Consider the following 21,577-nt stretch of genomic DNA (forward strand, 5'->3'; position numbering starts at 1 on the left):
TTTAATTATTCATAAGAAATTTGTGAAATTCCCCCCCCCCTAAAAAAAAAGCAAAACAAAAACAAAAAACAAAACAATTTCATGGCAATACCAATTGAATTAGTTTCTATAATTTTCCTTTTCCAAGCAAATAAACAATATATAAAAAAAATTAAAAAAAAAAAGACAAAACAAAACAATTTCATGGCAATACCAATTGAATTACTTTTCTATAATTTTCCTTTTTCAAGCAAATAAACAATATTTGGGGATTTTTAGTTTAAGATCATTAGTAATATTTAAAAAAGAAAAGAAAAGATAAGAACAACACAATTTTCTATATTAAGAACATCTCCAACTGGTGTGCCAAATCTTACATGCCACACCAATAAATTTGACCCCAAATTTTTGCTCCACATATCAAAACATGACCTGAATTTGGCAAATGGTCTCAGCATGTCAAATTTGACATGTTGAGAAGTCTTGCCTTTTCTTTATTTATTTTTTTTAAAATAAAGCAGCTTGATCCAGTAGCCATAAAGTCAATAATAAAATTTGGCACATAGGTTAGAGAGTTTCAAGAGATATCAAATTAACATATATTAATTTTTCATCCAAGCCTTTTTGACATACCAAAATTTGGCCATCTAGGTTTAGGACTTCAAAAACCCATGGTGACAAAATTTTCGACAATGCTACGTAACTCAAATTTTGTGGCTCAAAAGTGGCTCAAATAGCCAAAACGACGTCGTTTTGAGTACAGAACAACATAAAAATGGCCAAAACGACGTCGTTTTGGCCATTTGAGCCACTTTTGAGCCACAAAATTTGAGCTACGAGACATTTTTCCAAAATTTTATAACATTTCAAACGTATTTGAAATTTTGAAAACTCTAGTTCTTTTTATCTAGATCTTTATTTTTTTTAATTCTTTTTTTTTTATTTATAAAATTTGTATTTGTAAATTTTTTTCATCAAGATCTGTAAAATAAGATCCATGATAAATACAAAATTCTAAAAAAAAAAAAAATTAACGAAATTTCACTGGCCTAAGATAGGTCAATGAAATTTTAGTTAGTCAATAAAATTTTGATGACCAAGTCTAAGTCAATGAAATTTCGCTAAGTCGCTGAATTTCTATTGATCAGTGAAATTTTGATAACCAAGTCAATGAGTTAGTGAAATTTCATGAATTTTTTTCTTCTAAATTTCATATTACTCATCGATCTTGTTTGAAAGATTTGTCAATTGAATTATAAAAATATAAATTTTATAGAAAATAGAGATGTAAATAAAAAAATTTATTAAATTTTAAAGTTTTCAAATCACTTAAACAATGTAATAGGTAAGAGGCGGAATAAAAGACCTAAGCTACTAAAATAATAACAGTGAGGATCTTCACTAGGAAATTTTTTTTATCTTAGATCTCTCTTACTACCTAAACTTTATGGAGGATATATTGCTAATTTTTCTTCAATTTTAGTTTTTTGCAAAAATTTATTATTAAATTAACACAAATAGGAAAATAATTTTTCCTTTCTTTTACTGTATTTAGATCAATTTATTGATGGGATTTGTAGGGCAGAATAAAAAATAAAAACAATTTTTTTTTCCCATTCTATTCACTTTTCCCCTTCATTATTATTTCCCTTCATAAATCCATCCTCAAATATTTACCCAAACACAATCTTTCGCACCAAACGAAACCATAGGATTATGTTGCAAATTAACATATGATAGATCCAGTACCCATTTACAAGAGGTGGTTCCTTCCTGATCTCATGACAACTGAAAGAAAACTTACATTTAGGTAGTGTTTGATTAATTATAATGGAATATAATTGAATGATTATTCCATCAAAATTTACATTCCCAGGTTTGTTGACTAAAAAAATAATAAAATGATATTGTAAATAAAATCATCATTCACTATTGCAATGAAATAATCATTCTATAAGATAGTCTAAAGAATGAGTATTTCATCTTATTTTGGTGAACCAAACATTGTATTAAAATAGGAAAAAACTTCTTTTCAGTCTATATCGGATTAGAGGGTGATGTTGAGCCTCCGTGGGCCCACCACAAACCCTGCATTAATGATCCAAACCGTTAATGTATAGAACTCATCGAATACTTTATCATTGCAAAAAAATCACGTTAATCAGATATTGATAGCTACTTGATCATATCACATTTGTGTTAATAATTTATTTTTAAAATTAGTAGTTATCGATATCTGATTAACGTGATTTTTTGCAGGAATGAAGTAATCGACGGGTTTTACATGTTAAACAATTTGGATCATCGATATGGCTCCATGGTGAGCCCACTAAGGCCCAACAACACCTTATAGTTGGCAAACTCAACTGGAGAGAGTCCGGTCCCTAAGGGATAACATATTAAACCACTATCCATTGAAACCCCAACTACTCAGCAATCTCCAAAATACCATCCATTCTAATATATCACCAAAAAATGTCTCCAAATTGTCAACAATAGTGTGTAAACAGAATGTCGGGATTAAACTTGGTAATAAATATGCAAAATCAGTTCTTTGCATGGTCATATTCAGAAGCAACATAGGTTACATATCTATCTTCTTCAGGTTGGTGCAGATAATTCATTTCTGCTTAGACCCATCCACTTGTACGTGGACAAAATTAATATTGTTGTACCCTCGGGTAATTCTGATCTTTTCATCAGTATAACTGCAAAATGACAATCAAAGTAAAATAACGGCTTCTTATTTATATTATACCATCTAAACAGAGAATATAGACTAGGCAATGCAACTACTATAATTGAGAGGTTCTTACAGCAACTCCAACTTGAACTTGCTCTCCATCTCTACAGGAACTCCAAATTGGCCAGCCAGAATGGCTCCATCATTCATTATAACATCGTATGTGTTGGTGCCAGATTTCCTGACATCAAACAATATGATGCAAAATTAGTTTGTACCAAACAATTTAATAATTGTCATTTCAAAACCAATCAATCTCCATTGTTCCTTCCTTTTGTAAAATCAGCCGTTTTCATTTTCAGAAGGAACTAAGTTAATTTTAGTTTTTACCTTCACTTCTACCTATTTCTTTTATTTTTTTAGAAGAAAAGTATGTCCCTATAAGTTGGAAATCGTACAATACTAGAAGCAGCCAGAACTGCTAAATGAAAAATCAAACTTACAGATCAAAAACACTGCACCTTTTTGTTCCCCCCAAAAAGAGTCCACACAGGAAAACCCTATGCTAAAGTTATCATTAGCATTGAGTTGGCAATTTCCAGAATTTTATAGTGCAACCTTGGGTAGAAACCCGAGCCACTAAAATAAGGAGAGCACATTGGACTGTCTACATCATCTTGGAAGCTTGAAATGGTATGAGATCTTCACCGACATTAATGGAGTGCTGTGGAAGAGTTTCACCAGCATGAAGAAGGATTTGGACAAGCAGGGAACCAGGGTAGGACAAATAGAGCTAAATAAGCCGAAGTTTGTCAGCTTGGTCGGTCCAAAGAGCAGTAGGAGAAGTCTCAATGTATGATCGACCAGAGTGTAAGTCCCAGGAGCCCAAAAACTTCAGACCACATTATAGTCGACCATATTGGCTTTTGGTCAACCATGACATCGTGTGGTCAACCACGCTTGGGAAAATTTTAAAATTGTAGCTTTTTTTTGGCTAAGGCTACTAATAACAAATGCTCCCATTTTTATAGATTACACAATCTTAATTCTCCCTAACACATCTTATAGAAGTTTACATCCTCGCAGGATTGAGGTTGGTTGTGGTACTTTCTTGCAACCTTGGTTGGAGGACTTACTCCCATTGGAGCCTTGGAATTCTCACTTGAAAGGTATATTTTCTCAGTTATGTTATACTTAAGCTGTGTTTGGTTGGGGATTTGGAGAGGGATTTGAAAAAGAAATGAGAAAATGTGTGAAACTAAGTGAAATATAGATATATTTTATTCACATTTCACCCACCTTTTCCCTTTCCCTTTCCCTTTCCCTTTCCTAATCCATTCCCAAATCTTCCAACCAAACACGACGTTAGTTGTATACACTAGTTCCATCACAGATCTTCACAAGTCTCACATAGAGATACTAAGGTTCTATTAGTGAACTCCACTGTTTAAGTGATCCTAGGATTGTGTTGGTAGTTGCTTGTTTTGGGTTTAGCAAAGAAAACCCTATTCTTGTATCTGTAATTGTTTGATGTTGTAAAGGTTTTTGAGTTTTCATAGGGAAAACCTGATGGAGTAAAGATTTTGGGTGAACCTAGAGAAAACTCTTTAGGTATAGTGAAAAACCCCCACACAAAGGAGGTTGGGGATGTAGGCACAATTGGTGTGCCAAACCACTATAAAAATCTTCTTGTTCATCTTTTTGCATTACTTGCACTAATTTATGTGCTTTGTATGTATCAGATGAACGTATGATTGATTATTTTAATTCTTGTTGAATGAGTGCTTGAAATTAATTAAGATTAACATAAGCGTGAATGACGCTAGACTGTAAAACTCAATGAATGGTATAAAAGACATAATTAATCATCATTAGAGGAATTTATTTATGTTGACCAAATCCTAGTACATCGAATCATTTCATAAAGAATAAGATAGTAATCTTAAGGAAGGAAAACATTTGTCTAGCCAACACAAGTAAAAAGAGAAATTGGGATTAAGAACGTGAAAAACAAAAAAGATTAGAACTGTTCTATTCACCCCCTGATAGAAAAATTTTACCCGGCACTTCAAATAAGTGGTTTCTAAATACTTTTTGAAGGGACATGTACATTCAAATGGATGGAGCCATGGGTAGCATCTTATCATGTAACTCTAAAATTGAAAGGTGACTACATTGAGAAAACCAAAGCTTTCATAAACTTGTAATATAGAATCCGTTTTAATAGATAGGAGTGGTTTTTCAAAAGGGTATTGGCCTTATCATTTTGAACCATTTTTTCTTTTCTTTTCCCCTTTTTTCTTCATTGTACAAGGGTTGTGCTTCCTTGACACATTCCTCTAATACAATTTCTGTTGTTGCTAATAAAAAAAAGATCCAGCAAATGGTTCTACTTCATGAAATTCAATCGAAATCAGTGATGGCTCCCATCCTCACACTGATTCCATTGAATTCCACACATATTTGCTTGTGAAGATGAAATCATTCAATTTGGAAAACCCAAATGCTACCTTGTTTCTCTGGCAAGTATTTTAAGTATCACATCTCACCACTCTTGTCTCCCCAAATAAATAAATAAAAGAAAGATTAGTATCACATATACATTCGAGTCTATATTATGTAATGATTCCTATTGGGGAAGGGACCAGTAGAATTACATACCAATGCAAAAACTGATAGGTGACTTCTATTTATCACAAATTTCAAGCATGTAACATATAAAATTTAACTGTTAGGATTAGTCCACACGTGATAAAAGTGGGTCACGTACATTTATTAGGTTGGTTTATACATGTATTTGGGTTAGGACAGTAGAGTTCGGAATCTACTAGAAAACCTAATACGTGTAAGATTTGGTTTACCTAATTGTATGGATACAGGATTCTCACAGGTAGACTATTATAAATAGCCATGTGAACTATAGAGTTTCTCTGAGAAAGATTGAGAGAGCAGTGAGGAAAGAAGTAGAGATGTAAGGAATGAGAGAAAAAAATACCGTGGGCACCGGGTGAACGAGGGCCCAACTATCCTTGAGCATGGGGTTTGGATAGTGGTGTAGGTTTTGAGTGTTTTGGCCATCTAACATGTATTCTCTATTTTATTCATAGTGAAAGCTCTCTCTCCCATGGATGTAGGCAATTTGGGCCGAATCACGTAAATCTCTATGTAATTTTTTTTTTCTTCTCTCTTTGGCGTGTGGGTGGGTGTGCTTCAGTTTGCGTTGGTGGGATGTGGTATAAATCTCAACAAGTGGTATCAGAGGTAAATGTTGTCGATCCTAGGTGCAGTTGGCAGAAGGTGCGGTTACTGCACACAAAGGACTCACACAAAAGAAAAAGAAATCCCGGTGGTGCATTAAAGAAAAAATCATAATCCGATGAAAGCAGCTTGGAGGCTGATGTAGTTAAAAAAGCAAAACTTACTAAAGAAGTAAAAAAATCGAAACGTCATAATAAAAATAAAAATAAAAATAAGTAAAAGATTCATTCTTATTCTCTTTACTTTTACACATTTTTTCGTAAAAAGGTAAAAAATTATTCTCAACACTTTAGTTTTTTTCACCACATTTTAGCCAAAAAGCTAAAATACTCACTTCCCAAACTAACCCTAAATAAAGTTGAGGGAGTGGCTGATAGATGAAATTTGATTATCTAGAAGGGTATTATAGTCATTTTACCATTAAATTTAATGGAGTTAGCTAACAAAGGGTGTCAATATAATTTTAAGGATTAAAGGGGATAACAATGACATTCCAAAAAAAAAGAGGGGCTTGTCTACCTAAACACGACCTGAGTTAGGCCATAATTGCATATAAATTTGAACATTATCATTATTTTTGAGTGTGTGTGTGTGTGTAACAAAGTTAATTAATTTGCTAAAATTAGACTCTATTTTCATTTTTTTTTTATATAAAATCATTAATAATGTCAAAACAAATAATTTATATATATACATATATATAGATGATGTGAGAGAGATAAGAATTGAAGAACTGATATGCAACTATAGTCTATAGTGGTTTTTATAATTTCAGAGTCAAAAATGAAAAATGTAAGATTTTGCGTTTTGTTCTTGTATATATATATATATTCAATATAATCTAACAATCTAAATTACTTTAATGTCATCCAATGGCTAATAATTTTTATATATATATATTTAATATTTTGATATATCTATACATATAATTTGGGTTTCAGGTTGCTCAGGTTATTCGATGTCTTTACCCAAACCCGCTTAAATTTAATTCGGACTTTTGAATTTTTGTCCAAGTCCTCACCAAATTCAAAAATATTTTGTTTAAGCACTAAAAAAAAGTTGGGCTAGGCTCGGGTTAACCTCGCCCAAGTTGCACTTGTAATGTAGACGAATGTTAGAGATAGAACGAAATTGCCTTAAATTGACAATTTTGAAGACCAAAATGACAAATTGAAACTTAAGGGACTAAAATGACAAGTAACGTATACTTCAGGGACTAAAACTGTTTTTTTTATCTATGTTTCCGTTATCAATTTAGACGAACGTTAGAGATAGCACCAAATTAACTCAAATTGACAACTTTGAGGACTAAAATGACAAATTTGAAACTTAAGGGACTAAAATGACAAATAGCACATACTTTAGAGACTAAAGCTGTTTTTTATCCTCAAAAAGAATTTAGGATAAAGATAGTTTTATTCCCTAATGTATGCGTTATTTGTCATTCTAGTCCCTTAAGTTTCAATTTTGTCATTTTGGTCCACAAAAGTTGTCAATTTGGTCCTAGGTCAAATCCACAACTTTGAAGACTAAAATGACAAGGAGCGCATACTTTAGGGACCAAAACTATCTTTTATCCAAGGATAAAATACATTTCCCATTATCAATGTAAACAGACGTTAGGGATAAGACCAAATTGAGTCAAATTGACAACTTTGAGGACCAAAATGAAAAAATTGAAACTAAAGGGACTAAAATGACAAAAAACACATAGGTCTAAAACTATCTTTTATCCAAAAATTTAAAACATAGCAGGACACTTTTGGATATGTATTTCTCACTTGTCGGGGAGTGTCTGACGATTGTCAGTGACTAACACAAACACAAAACCTTCTTAAAACTGTTTGTGCATCTTAAGCTAACACTTCATGATGTTAAACATGGCTAGTGAGACAATTTGATCTCTCTCTCTCTCTCTCTATATATATATATATGATGTTACAACGGGTTCCAGACGGAACGGGTCGGACTGATCCACGCTTCCCAAACTGGAGTTCGGATGACCAAGCCCACAGAGGAACCTGCACAAGAGTTCAACGGGGAACGGGGAGTCCCCTAGCGAACCCTCTGACGAGCAAGTTAGAGAGAGAAGTAGAATGCAGGGATGAATTAGAGACAGAAAAGCTTAACCTTCTTCCTGTCTTCGACATCTGCTTATATCCTCTGGTAATCATTTCGTTGTCCCTTCTGACCTGTCACCTTGGCCGAAAGTCTATGCTCTAGCTTACCTTGTTCATGGTGAAGGCATTCTGTCCCGACAGAGAGGGCTTGTCGCAATAAATGCTGTAAGGGGCTTCATTAATGGCGATGTGCAGTGGTAATAACTTTGTAGATCTTTGTCTGCTTATGTGGCTTGCCCTTCTCTTGACATGTGCCTTGATGTCATTAGTTCTTATTGCTACGTGGGGCTTCGGCAGTGCTGGGCCTTAGTATTTGAGTTGTGTATTGGGCCCTAAGTGGTGGACTATAATCTTTATGGGCTTACCCATGTCAGTAGTCACCCATTCCCAAGTGCAGCTTTAGTTCAACGAAGGAAATAATCAAGAAAATGAGGGTGGTGAGAGACCGGCAGGGTGAAGGGCGACGGAGAGGAGTGACCGACCATGAGAAGGGCCGACCGCGAAGGGTGGCCGAGCGGAGGGGCCGACCGCGAGGAAGGCCGACCGCGAAGGGTGGGTAGTGGTGCGCGGGGCTCGAGGGACGGTAGGGCACGTGGTGATTTGAAGTGGAAAAGACAGGGTAGGGGAAGGGGGCATCGAATCGTGGTCGTACACGTGGCATAATCCTGGAGGGGGGAAGGTTAGACGTTGGGCAAGAAGTGAAACGATAGGTCATTATAGGGTGTTTAAAAAGATAGTTTTGGCAGATTATTGAAAATTTTCAAACTGGCGAAAATTAATTGTGATCCTGGGAATACAGGCAAGCCTTGGTATTATTCGTTTTACCTACCTTTTTGCAAAAAATCAAAACATTCCAAGTGTAAACTCCTTCGTTGCTAACGATACACCCCTGCAACACTTTTTGAATTTTCTTGCGCCCGCATCCGAAGCTATTCGCAGACATACAAGAGAGATGGCTCAAGAGGAAGCAATAACTGGGAGGGTTGATCCCCTAGGCGACGATGACGCGGTTGACTTGGCAGAACAATACCGGACGGAGCGTAGAGAGGGGGAGGGAGCGAGTCAAGCGGTGCGGGCTCGCCCCAGGGCAATGATTTCGGCCGCGAGGCCTATCAGTCAGGTGGAGCTAGACCATTGGCACACCAAACTGGATAGATCTGTACTGACAACTGAAGAGTTGGAGGGACTAAGGAAGAGTACCAAATACCCTCGGAGATAGGGCTGAGATTGCCTATCACCACGGAAAGGGCATTAGACGCGCGGCCGGGTGAATTCAATTTGTACGAGGAGGCATTCTGAGGGGGTTTGAGGCTACCTCTCCCCCAAGTGGTGGTGGATATTCTGAACAAGCTAGGAGCGGCGCCAGGGCAATTGATGCCGAACGCGTGGAAGATAATAATGGCCTACGCGAGTGCCTGGCCTCAGGCGACCGGAGGGGCGGCAATGACAGTAGATGAGTTCTTCTCCTGCTACAAGGCTTCCGGTCAGCAGGAGACTTGGGTCACTCTGCAAGCGGTGGTGGGCTGAGGGCTGGTGGCAGGTCTGCCATCGTCGGTGAAGGGATGGAGACTGAGATGGTTTTTCGTGACAGCGAACGCTGGAGCGGGAGTTCGCACCATGTGGAAGGTGCCAACCAAATCGGTCGAGCCCAAGTTGGACAAGGTGGTTGAGGATCGAGTGAAAAGGGTGAAGGAATGGAGAGAAGAGAAGGGGGTGAGGTGGGATGAGCTAGTCCTGCCTTCAACATTGTTCGCTCTAAAACTGGGACCGCAACCGTTGGGGGAGGACCCTGCAAGGGAAGAGCTGGAAGCGCAGAGAAAGGCGGAGGAGGAGGAGGAGGAGAGGAGGTGATTTGCCCGAGCGGACAAGTACAAAGAGACACAACTCGGGCCTGCGCCGAAACCGATCGTGAGGGAGCGCATCCGACCGCGCCCCAGGCCATTGGGAGAGAAGGATCTGGGTAGCTTCGAGCCACGACCGCCCCCATAGGATCCTCTGAAGGAGAGGAACAAAAAGGAGATGGAGGGTTTGAAGAAGAAGAAAAGAGTCCGTCAGACTGAAGGGGAGCCCGCCTTGAAGAGGAGGAAAGAGGTGACGGCGGGGGAGACCCCTGAAATGGGGTTAGGGGGAGCGGCAAAGGGGGCGAAGAGTGGGGTGACAGGCCCTGAGGAACAAGTGCAAAGTGGGGCGGTCGGCACTGAGAAGAGGGCAGAGCCACAGCCTAAGGAGGGTCTGGCGCCCCAAGGAGAGGGGGAGAGGCCTGGGTTGAGGACCGCCTTCTACCACGTCCCTGTGGTGTCTGGGCAAGTGGAAGGAGTAGGGAAAGAAGCCAGGATGGCTGCAGACCGCCTCTTGGGGGTGGTGGAAGACGCAGCCGTTCGCTCAATCGCCGATTTTGCTGAGGCTGAGCTGATGAAGGGGTTATGTTCTGCCCAGATAGAGGTGGCTGCCTTGGCAGGAGCCTTGTTGAACAATGAAGTGGTGGCGAAGGGTGAAGTGAGGAGCGAGAGGGAGAGGTTGGGGCAGGTGGAGGCCCAGCTTGAAAATTTCAAGTAGGAGAGTGTAGGCTGGAGGAGGGCTGCGCGGAGTGCTTGTGCCAGGGGGTTAGAGGAGGCTCAGAAGGCAAAGAAGAAGGAGGTGTTGGTGATGGTGCAAAGCAATGTTGCCGATCGTGCCCATACTGAGCTGTTCGCGGCCAAGTTGGAGCTAGAGGACGAACGCTGCAAGGTGGTGTCGTTCGAGTTCCAGCTGACTGGCGAGCAGAAGAAGCTGGAAGATGCCCAAAATGATTGCACTGTTGCCAACGAGCGATTTAAAGAGGCCATGACCAGCAATGAAGAGCTGCGCGCCCAGTGGGTCAAAGAAAAGAAAGAAGCAGACCTAAAGATCGCTGGGTTGGAGCGGGATCTTGCAGACGAGCGTGCCAAGGCAGCGGCAGAGAAAGCAGCGCCGGAGAAGGAGTTGGAGGAAGAGAAAACCAAGTCAGCCTCTGAGAGGGCAGCATACCCTGATTTGTGCGTCGAAGCAGTAGAGCAATTCAAGGGGTCTGCTGATTTTCAGATGGCTATCGATGCTGCGATCGCCAGCAACCTGGCGAGAGAAGGGGCTGGGGGGGCTGGCTCGTCGGTGGCGACCGCTAGGAGCAGGAGTGAAGAAGAGGTGATCTAGAGCTTCCAGCGGTCAGACTTCTACAAACACGAGATGGCTGAGTTCTGGGACAGCGGGTGGAAGATGTTCAAGCGTAAAGCAGAAGAGTTGTTCCCACACTTAGACTTCAGCAGTGTCAAGATTGATGAAGACGACGTGGCCCAGACCCCCTTAGACGAGGGCGTTGAAGAAGAAGATCTCGCCTTAAGTGAAGAGGAATGAGTGGTGTGGAGAAAAATTGGACTTAGAATTTTGGTTGTTTTGTTTTTTTTTGAATTGCTATAATAAACTTATGTACAAGCTTGTGAATGAATAAAATTGTGACTTGTGTTTGGCATACTGTGGTTTTTATGTTTGTAATTCTGCAATGAATGAGGATGGTGACTTGCACAGGGGTTGTGTATAAATCACTGTGAAGTGTAAAATGTAAGAAAACCTCAATGCAGAGTGAAGTTTAAAATGTAATAAAACCTTAATGCAGAGTGAAGTTAAAAAACGTGAAGTTGTGAATCATGACCCAGCAAGAAGTAAGCCTGACCTAGAAAACATTGAACTGGAATTTGACTAAGTATGACAACTATGCTACGATCATGAAGTTGCAATGGTGGCTCAGTCTGGCTGAGGCTTTAAGTAACGCGGTCTGGCCGAGCTCTACATGCTCAGTCTGGCTGAGACTTTAAGTAACTCGGTCTGGCCGAGCTCTGCATGCTTAGTCTGGCTGAGGCTTTAAGTAACTCGGTTTGGCCGAGGCTTGTAATGCTCAGTCTGGCTGAGGCTTTAAGTAACTCGGTCTGGCCGAGGCTAGTAATGCTCAGTCTGGCTGAGGCTTTAAGTAACTTGGTCTGGCCGAGCTCTGTATGCTTAGTCTGGCTGAGGCTTTAAGTAACTCGGTTTGGCTGAGGCTTGTAATGCTCGGTCTGGCTGAGACTTGTAGTGTTCAGTCTGGTTGAGGCTTTGTCGTGCTTAGTCTGGCTGAGGCTTGTAGTGCTCAGTCTAGCTGAGGCTTTGTCATGCTCAGTCTGGCTGAGGCTTGGAGCTGAGTGCTGCGATCAGGACGTTATTGAGATACCACACAGATAATTAAGATACAGGATTGTTGTCATGTAAGGTGTAACCCATTTGATAAGAAATTTACATCATGTGATAGGAGAACAAGAACATTCAAGTGTGTAGATTGCCGAAAAGAAAATATAATAACTGATCAATACAAAAATAAGAATTTATTGAAAATAACGCTTCAAGTGTTCAGCGTTCCACGGATGGGGGAAGTCTCGGCCTTACATGTCTTGAAGCCGGTAAGTGCCCGGACGAGGTCTGGCTTTAACAATGTAAGGTCTTTCCCACTTGGCTGCCAGTTTGCCTTCAGCCGGATTTTTGGTAGCAAGAGTGGCTTCGCGCAAACCGAGGTCCCCCACGGAGAACTCCCTCGGTCAGACTTTGTAGTTGTAGTGTGTTCTCATTTTCTGTTGGTATGAGGCCCGTCTGACAGCGGTGGTTTCTCCGAGCTCTTTGATCAAATCTAGGTCTGCCTGACGCAGCTCTTCAGTTAGTTCTGGATGAGGATGTAGAACCCTTGGGGTAGGCAGACCAATTTCCACTGGGATGACCGTCTCAGCGCCATATGTTAAGCGAAATGGGGTCTCTCCAGTGGGGGTTCGAGCTGTAGTGCGATAAGCCCAGAGTACATTTGGTAATTTCTCAGCCCAGAGTCTTTTAGCGGCTTCCAACTTAGTTTTGATGATCTTCAGAAGGGAACGGTTGGTAACTTCAACTTGGCCATTGGCTTGGGGATAACCTGGGGAAGAGAAACATGACTGGATTTGAAGTTCTGCACAGAATTTTCGGAACTTGGCGTTGTCGAATTGTTTGCCATTGTCGGAGACGATGGCTTGAGGGATGCCAAATCTGTAGACGATCGACTGCCAGATGAATCTGGTTGTGTTCCGCTCGGTAATTGTGGCAAGGGGTTCTACCTCCACCCATTTAGTGAAATAATCAATGGCGACGATGGCGAATTTGGTTTGGCCTCGGCTAGTGGGCAATGGGCCAACTAGGTCGATCCCCTATTTGGCAAATGGGTAGGGACTGCAAAGTGTGATCAATTCTGTAGGAAGAGCATGGGGGATGTTGGCAAAATGTTGGCACTTATCACATTTGAGCACAAAGTCAGTCGCATCCTGATGGAGAGTAGGCCAGAAATAACCAGTGCGAAGTATTTTGTGGGCTAGGGACCGGGCACCCGAATGATTACCACAAATACCCTCATGGACTTCCCTCATTACGTAGGTTGCTTGAGCTGGATTAAGGCATCGCAGGTACGGGCGTGAAAAGCCACGTTTGTACAAGAGGCTGCTGACAAGAATGTAGTTGGACGATCGGGCCCTCACTTTGGTAGCCTGCTGTTTGTCGGCTGGCAGTTCGCCCGTTGTCAAGAATAGAAAGATGTCGGCCGCCCAAGGAATGGGTTCATTTTGGAGGAAGTAGACTTGCTGCTGGTTTAGGGAAATGGCTGGGTGGGCTAGGTACTCGAGGCGGACACCATGGCTGAGATCTGACTGGTCTGCCGAAGCCAACTGGGCCATTTCATCTGCCTTGGAGTTTTCCGTCCGAGGGATGTGCTTGATGTGGAAGGTATTGAAGAGTCGAGCAAGGGGGAGTACAATATCCCTATAAGCCCGCATGGTGTCTTCCTTGGCATTGAATTCCCCCGTAATTTGTCCGACAATAAGCTGGGAATCGCTGAACACCCGGATGTGGCTGACACCAATGTCTCGGGCTAGGCGGAGACCTGCTATCAATGCTTCATATTCTGCCTCATTATTGCTTGCATCGAACAAGAACCAGAAAGCACACTTGAAATAACCACCCTCGGGGGCGGTGAGGATGAGACTAGCCTCGTTGCCCTCTTTGCGGGATGATCCGTCGACGTTGAGAGTCCAAGAGTGGGGGTATTCTGGCTCGGTAGGGGGTGGCGGGGGCGGAGGAGCTGTGGTTGGAGTGGGATTAGTAAATTTCAGGATGAAATCGGCAACAGCCTATCCTTTAATCGCCGTTCGAGGCTGGTAGGAGATGTCAAATTGGCTGAGCTCGACCGACCATTGCATAAGTCTGCCGGAAAGCTCTGGTTGTTGCATTATCTTCTTCAATGGTTGGTCAGTGAGGACCGCTATGGAATGGGCTTGGAAGTAAGTGCGAAGTCGTCTGGAGGCGGTGACCAAGGCCAAGGACATTTTTTCTAATAATGGGTAGTTTTGTTCCGCCCCCCTAAGAGCCCGACTGATGTAGTAGACCGGTCGTTGGACAGAGTTGTCTTCCTTGATGAGTGTTGCGCTGACTGCAGTGTTTGACACGGCTAAATAGAGGAAGAGGGGTTCGCCCGTGATTGGTTGAGAAAGTAGGGGGGGTTAGCCATGCACTGTTTCAACTGCTGAAAGGCCTCTTCAAATTCTGCCGTCCATTCAAAAGTTTGCCGAAGAACCTTGAAGAAGGGGAGGCACTTGTCCGTTGCTCGGGAAATGAAGCGGTTGAGGGCAGCCACTCGGCCAATAAGCCTCTGAACCTCCTTAACTGTTCTGGGTGACTGCATTTTGGTTAAGACCTTAATCTTTTCGGGGTTAGCTTCAATGCCCCGCTGACTGACTATGAAACCCAAAAACTTCCCAGATCCTACGCCGAAGGCGTATTTCTCCGGATTGAGCTTCATTTGGTACTTTCGCAAGGTGGCGAAGGTCTCTTGCAGGTCGGTCAGATGATTAGTGGAGAGCTTGCTCTTGACCAGCATGTCGTCGACATATACTTCCATGTTCCGGCCTATCTGATGATGGAAGACAGCATTGAACAACCATTGGTAAGTGACCCCGGCATTCTTCAACCTAAATGGCATCACACGATAATGGTAGGTGCCTCAGTCGGCGATGAAGGAGGTGTGTTCCTGGTCAGACGGGTGCATCAGGATTTGGTTGTATCCAGAGAAGGCATCCATGAAGCTGAACATTTGATGACCGGCCGTGACGTCAACCAGCAGATCTATGCAAGGGAGAGGATAGCTGTCTTTGGGACAAGCTCGGTTGAGGTCGAAGTAGTCGACACAAAGTCCCCATTTACCATTGTTTTTACGAACCAGAACCACATTCGACAGCTATCTGGGGTAGTCCATATTCGTGATAAACTGTGCCTGAAGGAGCTTATCTACTTCAGAAGCAATAAGGTTATTGCGTTCCGGGTGAAAAATGCGCTGCTTCTGGCGGACAGGTCAGAAATGCGGCTCAATGTTGAGACAGTGGCTGATGAAGGAGGGGTCAATACCCGGCATGTCGGAGTGGATCCAGGCAAAAACATCGTTGTGTTCAATCAGGAGGGCGGTGAGGTCGGCCTTGGCCTGGGTGGATAGTTGGCTGCCAATCTTGGCTGTTTTGGCCGGGTTGATGGGATCGATGAGGATGTCGACGAGCTCCTCCACTGGTTCCCCTCTGACCAGCTCGTTCTCGTCTCTGACGTCGAGTCCTTCAATGATCATAGCCTCCTTGAGCTTGACTTCTTTAAGGGAAACGACATAACATTCTCTGGCCACAGTTTGCTCTCCCCTCACTGTGCCGACCCCAAGATCGGTGGGGAACGATGGCAAGGTGGAAAGCGGATGTGACAGCCTGGAAAGCATTTAGGGTGGTGCGGCTAAGGATGATGTTGTAGGTAGAGGGGCAGTCGACAATAAGGAAGGTGAGCAACTTTGTGGTCTGCCGCGGGTACTCACCGATTGTGATGGGAAGATCGATGGAGCTGATGGAGTTTACCCGGTCACCAGTGAAACCGACTAAAGGGGTTTAGAGAGGAGACAGGCTTTCTTCCCCAATCTTGAGCTGGCGGAAGCAGTTGAGGAAGATGATGTCTGAAGAACTGCCGTTGTCGATGAGAACTCGTCTGACTTTGTAATTGAAAAGGAGGGCCGAAATGACGAGAGGGTCGTCATGGGGGTAGCGGATGCCTGTGCAGTCGGCATCCGTAAAGGTGATAGGCTCAGCCCACTGCCTGGGCTGTTTGGAGGGTCGGTCCAATGTGGCAACTTCTTTGTCTGAGTCCTGCCTTATTTTTTTTGAGTTCTGCTCGCTGAGCCGAGTGGGATGGTCCTTCACAAGCAAGCCCGCCGAAAACAACTCTGATTTCTCCAACAGGTGGGGCGGGGTTACCTTGTGCCCGAGGTTGTTGTGGAGGGCGATTACGACCTTGGTTAGGTTGTGCTGGTTGTTGGAAAAGGGTGCGCCGGCGGTTGTTTCTGGTGGGTTCAGTCCGTTGCCTCTGCTGAGGGCGAGTATCTGTGAATCGACTGAGACGTCCTTGATGAATCAAGCCCTCGACCTGATCTTTGAGGTTAACACACTCCTCGGTATTATGGTCGTGGTCCTGGTGAAAGCGGCAATATTTGGACTGGTCTCTCCGATTGGAAGGAGTCCGTGACGGTTGGGGCCATTCTAGGGGGTAGTCCCGCTGGATCTGATTGAGGACTTGTTCCATAGGGGAATTGAGGGGTGTGTACCGCTCGAACCGGCCGGGCGGTCGGGCTGGTGCCGACTGGCCGGCTCGGGGTGGTCAGTCATTGTACTGAGGTGTTTGGTGAGTGTACTGGGTATTCCTGATTTCTGAGTCCTTTCTCTTCTCTCTGGAGGTCGAGTTTTTGGCTATTGGGTCTTGTCGGGCGGCTAGTGAATCTTCGGCATTCATGTATTTTTGGGTTTTAGAGAGTAGGGTTGCCATGGAGGTTGGGGGGTTTTTTGAGAGGGAGAAAAGGAAATCAGATGACCGTAGACCGGCCATGAAAGTCGTAAGGATGACCTTGTCATCGTTTTCCGCTACCTGCAAGGCTTTGGTGTTGAAGCGGGTAACGAAACTACGCAGCGACTTCCCCTCGGTCTGACGGATATTGAGGAGTTGGGTTGCTGGGCGTCACTGGTGTTGGGCTCCAATGAAATGACTGAGGAAGGAGTCACTGAGGTGCTGGAAAGTGGAGACAAAATCTGATGGTAGTTGACTAAACCAGAGTCGAGCCGAGCCGACCCCTTGAGTGTTATGGGGAAAGCCCGACACATGATCTCGTTGAGGAATGCATGGAGGATCATGAGGGTTCTGTAGGTCTCCAAGTGATCGACTGGGTCCGTTGTACCGTCGAAAGAGTCGATGGTGGGGATTTTGAACTTGGGGGTAGAGGTTTTGTCCTAGATGGAGGCAACGAACGGCGAGTTGGCCGTAGTGGATGGTTTATGCTGTATGTTTTGCATGACTCCTTGGAGCTGGAGCTTCATGGCTCGGAGTTCTGCGTCTCAGAGAGGAATGTTGTCACCACCGGAGGGAAGCGGGGGCTGGACGCTACTGGCCTCTCCCTCGGGGGTTGGTACCGGGGCCGATGGGTGCGGGGCCCAGGGTGACAGGTTTATATCCGGGAGGGGAGCTCGCAAGCCTTCCAAGTTGGGTGGGTTAGGTTGCAGGATAGTATGGCTCGGGGCTCGTTCTTGGTTGGGTGGAATATCTGGAGGTGGTGGAGGAGGCATAGGAAGGTTTCTTTGGAGTAGAGCATTAATCAGGGCTTGGTTTTGCTTGGCCAAGCAGTTAATGCTGTTGGTGAGTTCGGTGAAATACTGTGGTGGGTTATTCGGATTGGGAGGGTCGGCTTGATGATCGGGAGCATTGGGGTGAGAAGCCATGGATCTGGTTGTGACCATCCACTTTCATAGGTGGTACGAGGGGGTTATTGGGAGAGGGTCTCCGGCGATAATGAGCACAACTGGCGCGCGGAACAAAAACCTTTCCTACAGACGGCGCCAACTGATGTTACAGCGGGTTCCAGACAGAACGGGTCGGACTGATCCATGCTTCCCAAACCGGAGTCCGGATGACCAAGCCCACAGAGGAACCTGCACAAGAGTTCAATGGGGAACGGGGGGTCCCCCAGCGAACCCTCTGACGAGCAAGTTAGAGAGAGAAGTAGAATGCAGGGATGAATCAAAGACAGAAAAACGTAACCTTCTTCCTGTTTTCGACGTCTGCTTATATCCTCAGGTAATCATTTCGTTGTCCCTTCCGACTTGTCACCTTAGCCGAAAGTCTATGCTCTAGCTTACCTTGTTCACGGTGAAGGCGTTCTGTCCCGACGGAGAGGGCTTGTCGCAATAAATGCTGTAAGGGGCTTTATTAATGGCGATGTGAAGTGGTAATAACTTTGCAGATCTTTGTCTGCTTATGTGGCTTGCCCTTCTCTTGACACGTGTCTTAATGTCATTGGTTCTTATTGCTACGTAGGGCTTCGGCAGTGTTGGGCCTTAGTATTTGAGTTGTGTATTGGGCCCTAAGTGGTGGGCTATAATCTTTATGGGCTTACCTATGTCAATATATATATATATGTGTGTGTGTGTGTGTGTGTGCATCTGTGTGTGTGTGTGTGTGTATGTGAGAGAGAGCGCGCATGTGTGTGTGTGTACATGCGTGTGCACGGTTGTTTTCCTATGGGACACTATAGTTCTCTATCTTCACTAAACATGGGTGCGAAGAAGAAACATTGTATAACTATTATGTTGTTAGTGTTTCCTGAAAAAAATAAATAAATTGTCCAGTGTAGGTCTTTCCTAATATCTAAGTTAGTGGCTAAGTTTCATATAGATTCTTAATACAAGTCTCACAACCGGGTTTACCTCCAAAAGCGTCCAAGCTGTTAAATGCTAGTTATTTAGTGCTTATATGGACTAGAACCCTCCCTCCACTCTCATTATAAGAGAACCCACCTCAACCAAATATACAAGTGCAATACTGAAGATGCACCTACATAGATATAATAAAATTAAACAAAATAATGCAGTTTCAGAAGCTTGTTGCCTTTATTCTGCAATGTTGTAAAGAAAATACAAGTAGAGCCACGTTCCTTAGTGGGAAAGCTACGGATTCATAGATGTTATTTAATCAATATAGAGAAACTTACACAAATGTGCCATCCATAGAGAATCTGATGCCAAGCAATATGTCGACCAGAAACTTCAATTTTCCATTCGATTTGACTACCTAAAGCGCCATTATTGGAAGACTAAGTTAGCAGTATAAGATGTCTATGGTAAAAAAAGAAGCCTATGCAACTGCATATGAATGGTATAAAAATTATATCAATGTCCATTCTGCAATGCACCTGCACGCCCATAAGACCATTTGCAGCATTCTCTAACCAGCTATCTGTCTCCATCTGCAAAAGATGAGGGACGTCTCAACTGTAAATAAATAAATAAATACTAGATTGGTATCAAGTTTAGAATCATAAATTGTTGTTCTCTGAGCAATATATAACAAGGAAGATTAAGAAAACACTGCATGTGGTTGTGTGTGGCCAAAGATTACGTTAACAATTTACATTAAAGTATCTCACTATTTTCTTCGCATGCAACCCCATCCTGGATGTGGAGAGACAAAACAAAACAGGGTCCGAAGGGTATTGGAGAAGCAAACCCTTACCCTAAGAAGCACAAATACGGACACAAATACAGACATCATACGTTGGAATATGTCCCACATTGCCTGGAATTACTCTATTTGTGCCAGTTATAAGGTTTTAGTTTCCCTCTTCTTAATACCTGAGTTTTAAGGAGAAGTGTGGCTGGACTTTTTAATTTGGTATTAGAGCTGGGTTGGGCCTATGATTGGTGTGCCGTTTGTCCAGCTAGTGTATGTTGTGGTCCAGGAGGCTGTGTTGGAATGTGTCTCACATCGCTTGGAGTTACCCCATCTGTGCTAGTTATAAGGTTTCAGTTTTCCTCTCCTTAATATCTGGGTTTTAAAGAGAAGTGTGGGCTATGGAATTAGGAAATAGTAATATTATAATTATGTTAGTGTTAAATTAGGAAATAGTGAATATTGTAATTATGGTGTGTGTATAAAATCTGTGATTGTATCAATCACAGATTTAATGCCTTTTTTTTTATTATTTTCGTTTCCTATTTTGTAACATTATTTCATTATAAATACAAAACTCTACCTCGTTCATAGGTAAGCTAAAACAAATTTTTTCATCATTTTTGGTATCAGAGCCAAAGATCAGCCACCCTAGCCCTCCTCTCCCTCTGCCGGCACCACCTAGTCCCACCTATCACCACCGCTAGCCTTCTTTTTGCCTCTCTCAGCCATTGGCAGCCCTACCCACACCTTTTAGACCACCCAACAAGCCTACCCACACTTTCTAGACTACCCAACATCGCTTCTTCCCTGTTTTCCCCTTGGCAGGTCTCCTACACTTCTGCCGAGGCTCTGTTTGCTGCTGACTAGACTTTGTTCTCATCCTGTGTGCTTTGGCTACCCCTCTAGGGTGGTTCGGGGTCCCTTTTCCCCTTCTCGGGGTGTTGTGTTGATGCTTTAGGCACCTTTTTTATGTCCTCTTGATTCATTGGGCTACTGGATTTGTTCGGTAGCATTTATTTGGATAAGGCTGTTGAGTTTATTTCAGCCATTGTTGCTGTGATTTTGTGTGTTTTTCAACTCCTATTCTTCCACCATGACTGAGCCATCTCTTATTGTCTCTTCTGATGTACCCACCAAACCTATTCCTGTTGGTTTTGATTTTTCTCTTTCTCATCACGCTCCTGTTCATTGTATTACGAGTGTGGTGTTGAATGGAAAAAAATTTGCTGCTTGGAGCCGTTCCCTTAAACTCTCTCTTAGGGGAAAGGGAAAGGCCCATTGGCTTTTATCTACTATTACCCCGCCAGCTGTGACAAACCCTATACGTGCTCAGTGAGATATCGATAACTGCATTATATTGGGATGGATGTTCAATTCCATAGAAGATCGAATTTATCATATGTTCTTTTATTGCGATAGAGTTCCAAGTTTGTGGCAGGCATTGTCACAAATGTAAGCTCATGCTCACAATGATGCCCGTATCTTTGAGCTTTACTAGGATATAGCCCGGGCCACTCAGTCCTCTCTTGGCCTTTCTTTCGCTGAATTCTTTGAATATCTTCAGGCTCGTTGGGAGGAACTTGCTCAATATGAGCCTTTGACTGACCTTCCACCAGCAGCCGCCTTTCTTGTATCCAAGAGGCTTGCCCGACAGCACACTTATCAATTTCTTATGGGTTTAAACTCTGAATTTGAATCTCTTCGAATTCAGATTCTAAACACATCACCCATGCCATCTCTTTATGAGGCTTTTGCCACTATTGACAGTGATGAGCGTGGCCTGCGATTGGTTCAGTCTAGTGTTCCTTCAGTCCCTCTAGTTTTAGCAAATCAGTTGGCTCTTGCTGCGAGTTTTGGTTCTCGAAGTTCCACCGGTTCTGTTACTTGTCATCATTCTGGTGCACCTGGACATGTCAAAGCCCGTTGCTTCAAACTTCATCCTGAGTTGAGGCAATGCCCTTCCCGTCCT

General features: G+C 43.1%; 1 protein-coding gene across 4 annotated transcripts in view; it reads right to left on the minus strand.

Annotated features, from left to right (window-relative positions):
• Positions 1-2,418: 2,418 nt before the first annotated feature.
• The window catches only part of LOC145814026 (putative plastid-lipid-associated protein 12, chloroplastic), a 57,378-nt gene continuing 38,219 nt past the window's right edge, over positions 2,419-21,577 (minus strand). For all 4 annotated transcript variants that reach the window (XM_082910525.1, XM_082910524.1, XM_082910527.1 and 1 more), the window contains 4 exons: positions 19,349-19,402; positions 19,148-19,227; positions 2,796-2,903; positions 2,419-2,687 (listed from right to left, as the gene is read on the minus strand). In XM_082910525.1, coding sequence (XP_082766651.1) covers positions 2,600-2,687; positions 2,796-2,903; positions 19,148-19,227; positions 19,349-19,402 — 330 coding nt within the window. In that variant the 3' untranslated portion in view covers positions 2,419-2,599. The remainder of the gene's footprint in view (positions 2,688-2,795; positions 2,904-19,147; positions 19,228-19,348; positions 19,403-21,577) is intronic.

Source organism: Camellia sinensis, unplaced genomic scaffold (assembly GCF_055761805.1).
Source record: "Camellia sinensis isolate YWXY unplaced genomic scaffold, ASM5576180v1 Unanchor1, whole genome shotgun sequence".
NCBI lineage: Eukaryota > Viridiplantae > Streptophyta > Magnoliopsida > Ericales > Theaceae > Camellia > Camellia sinensis.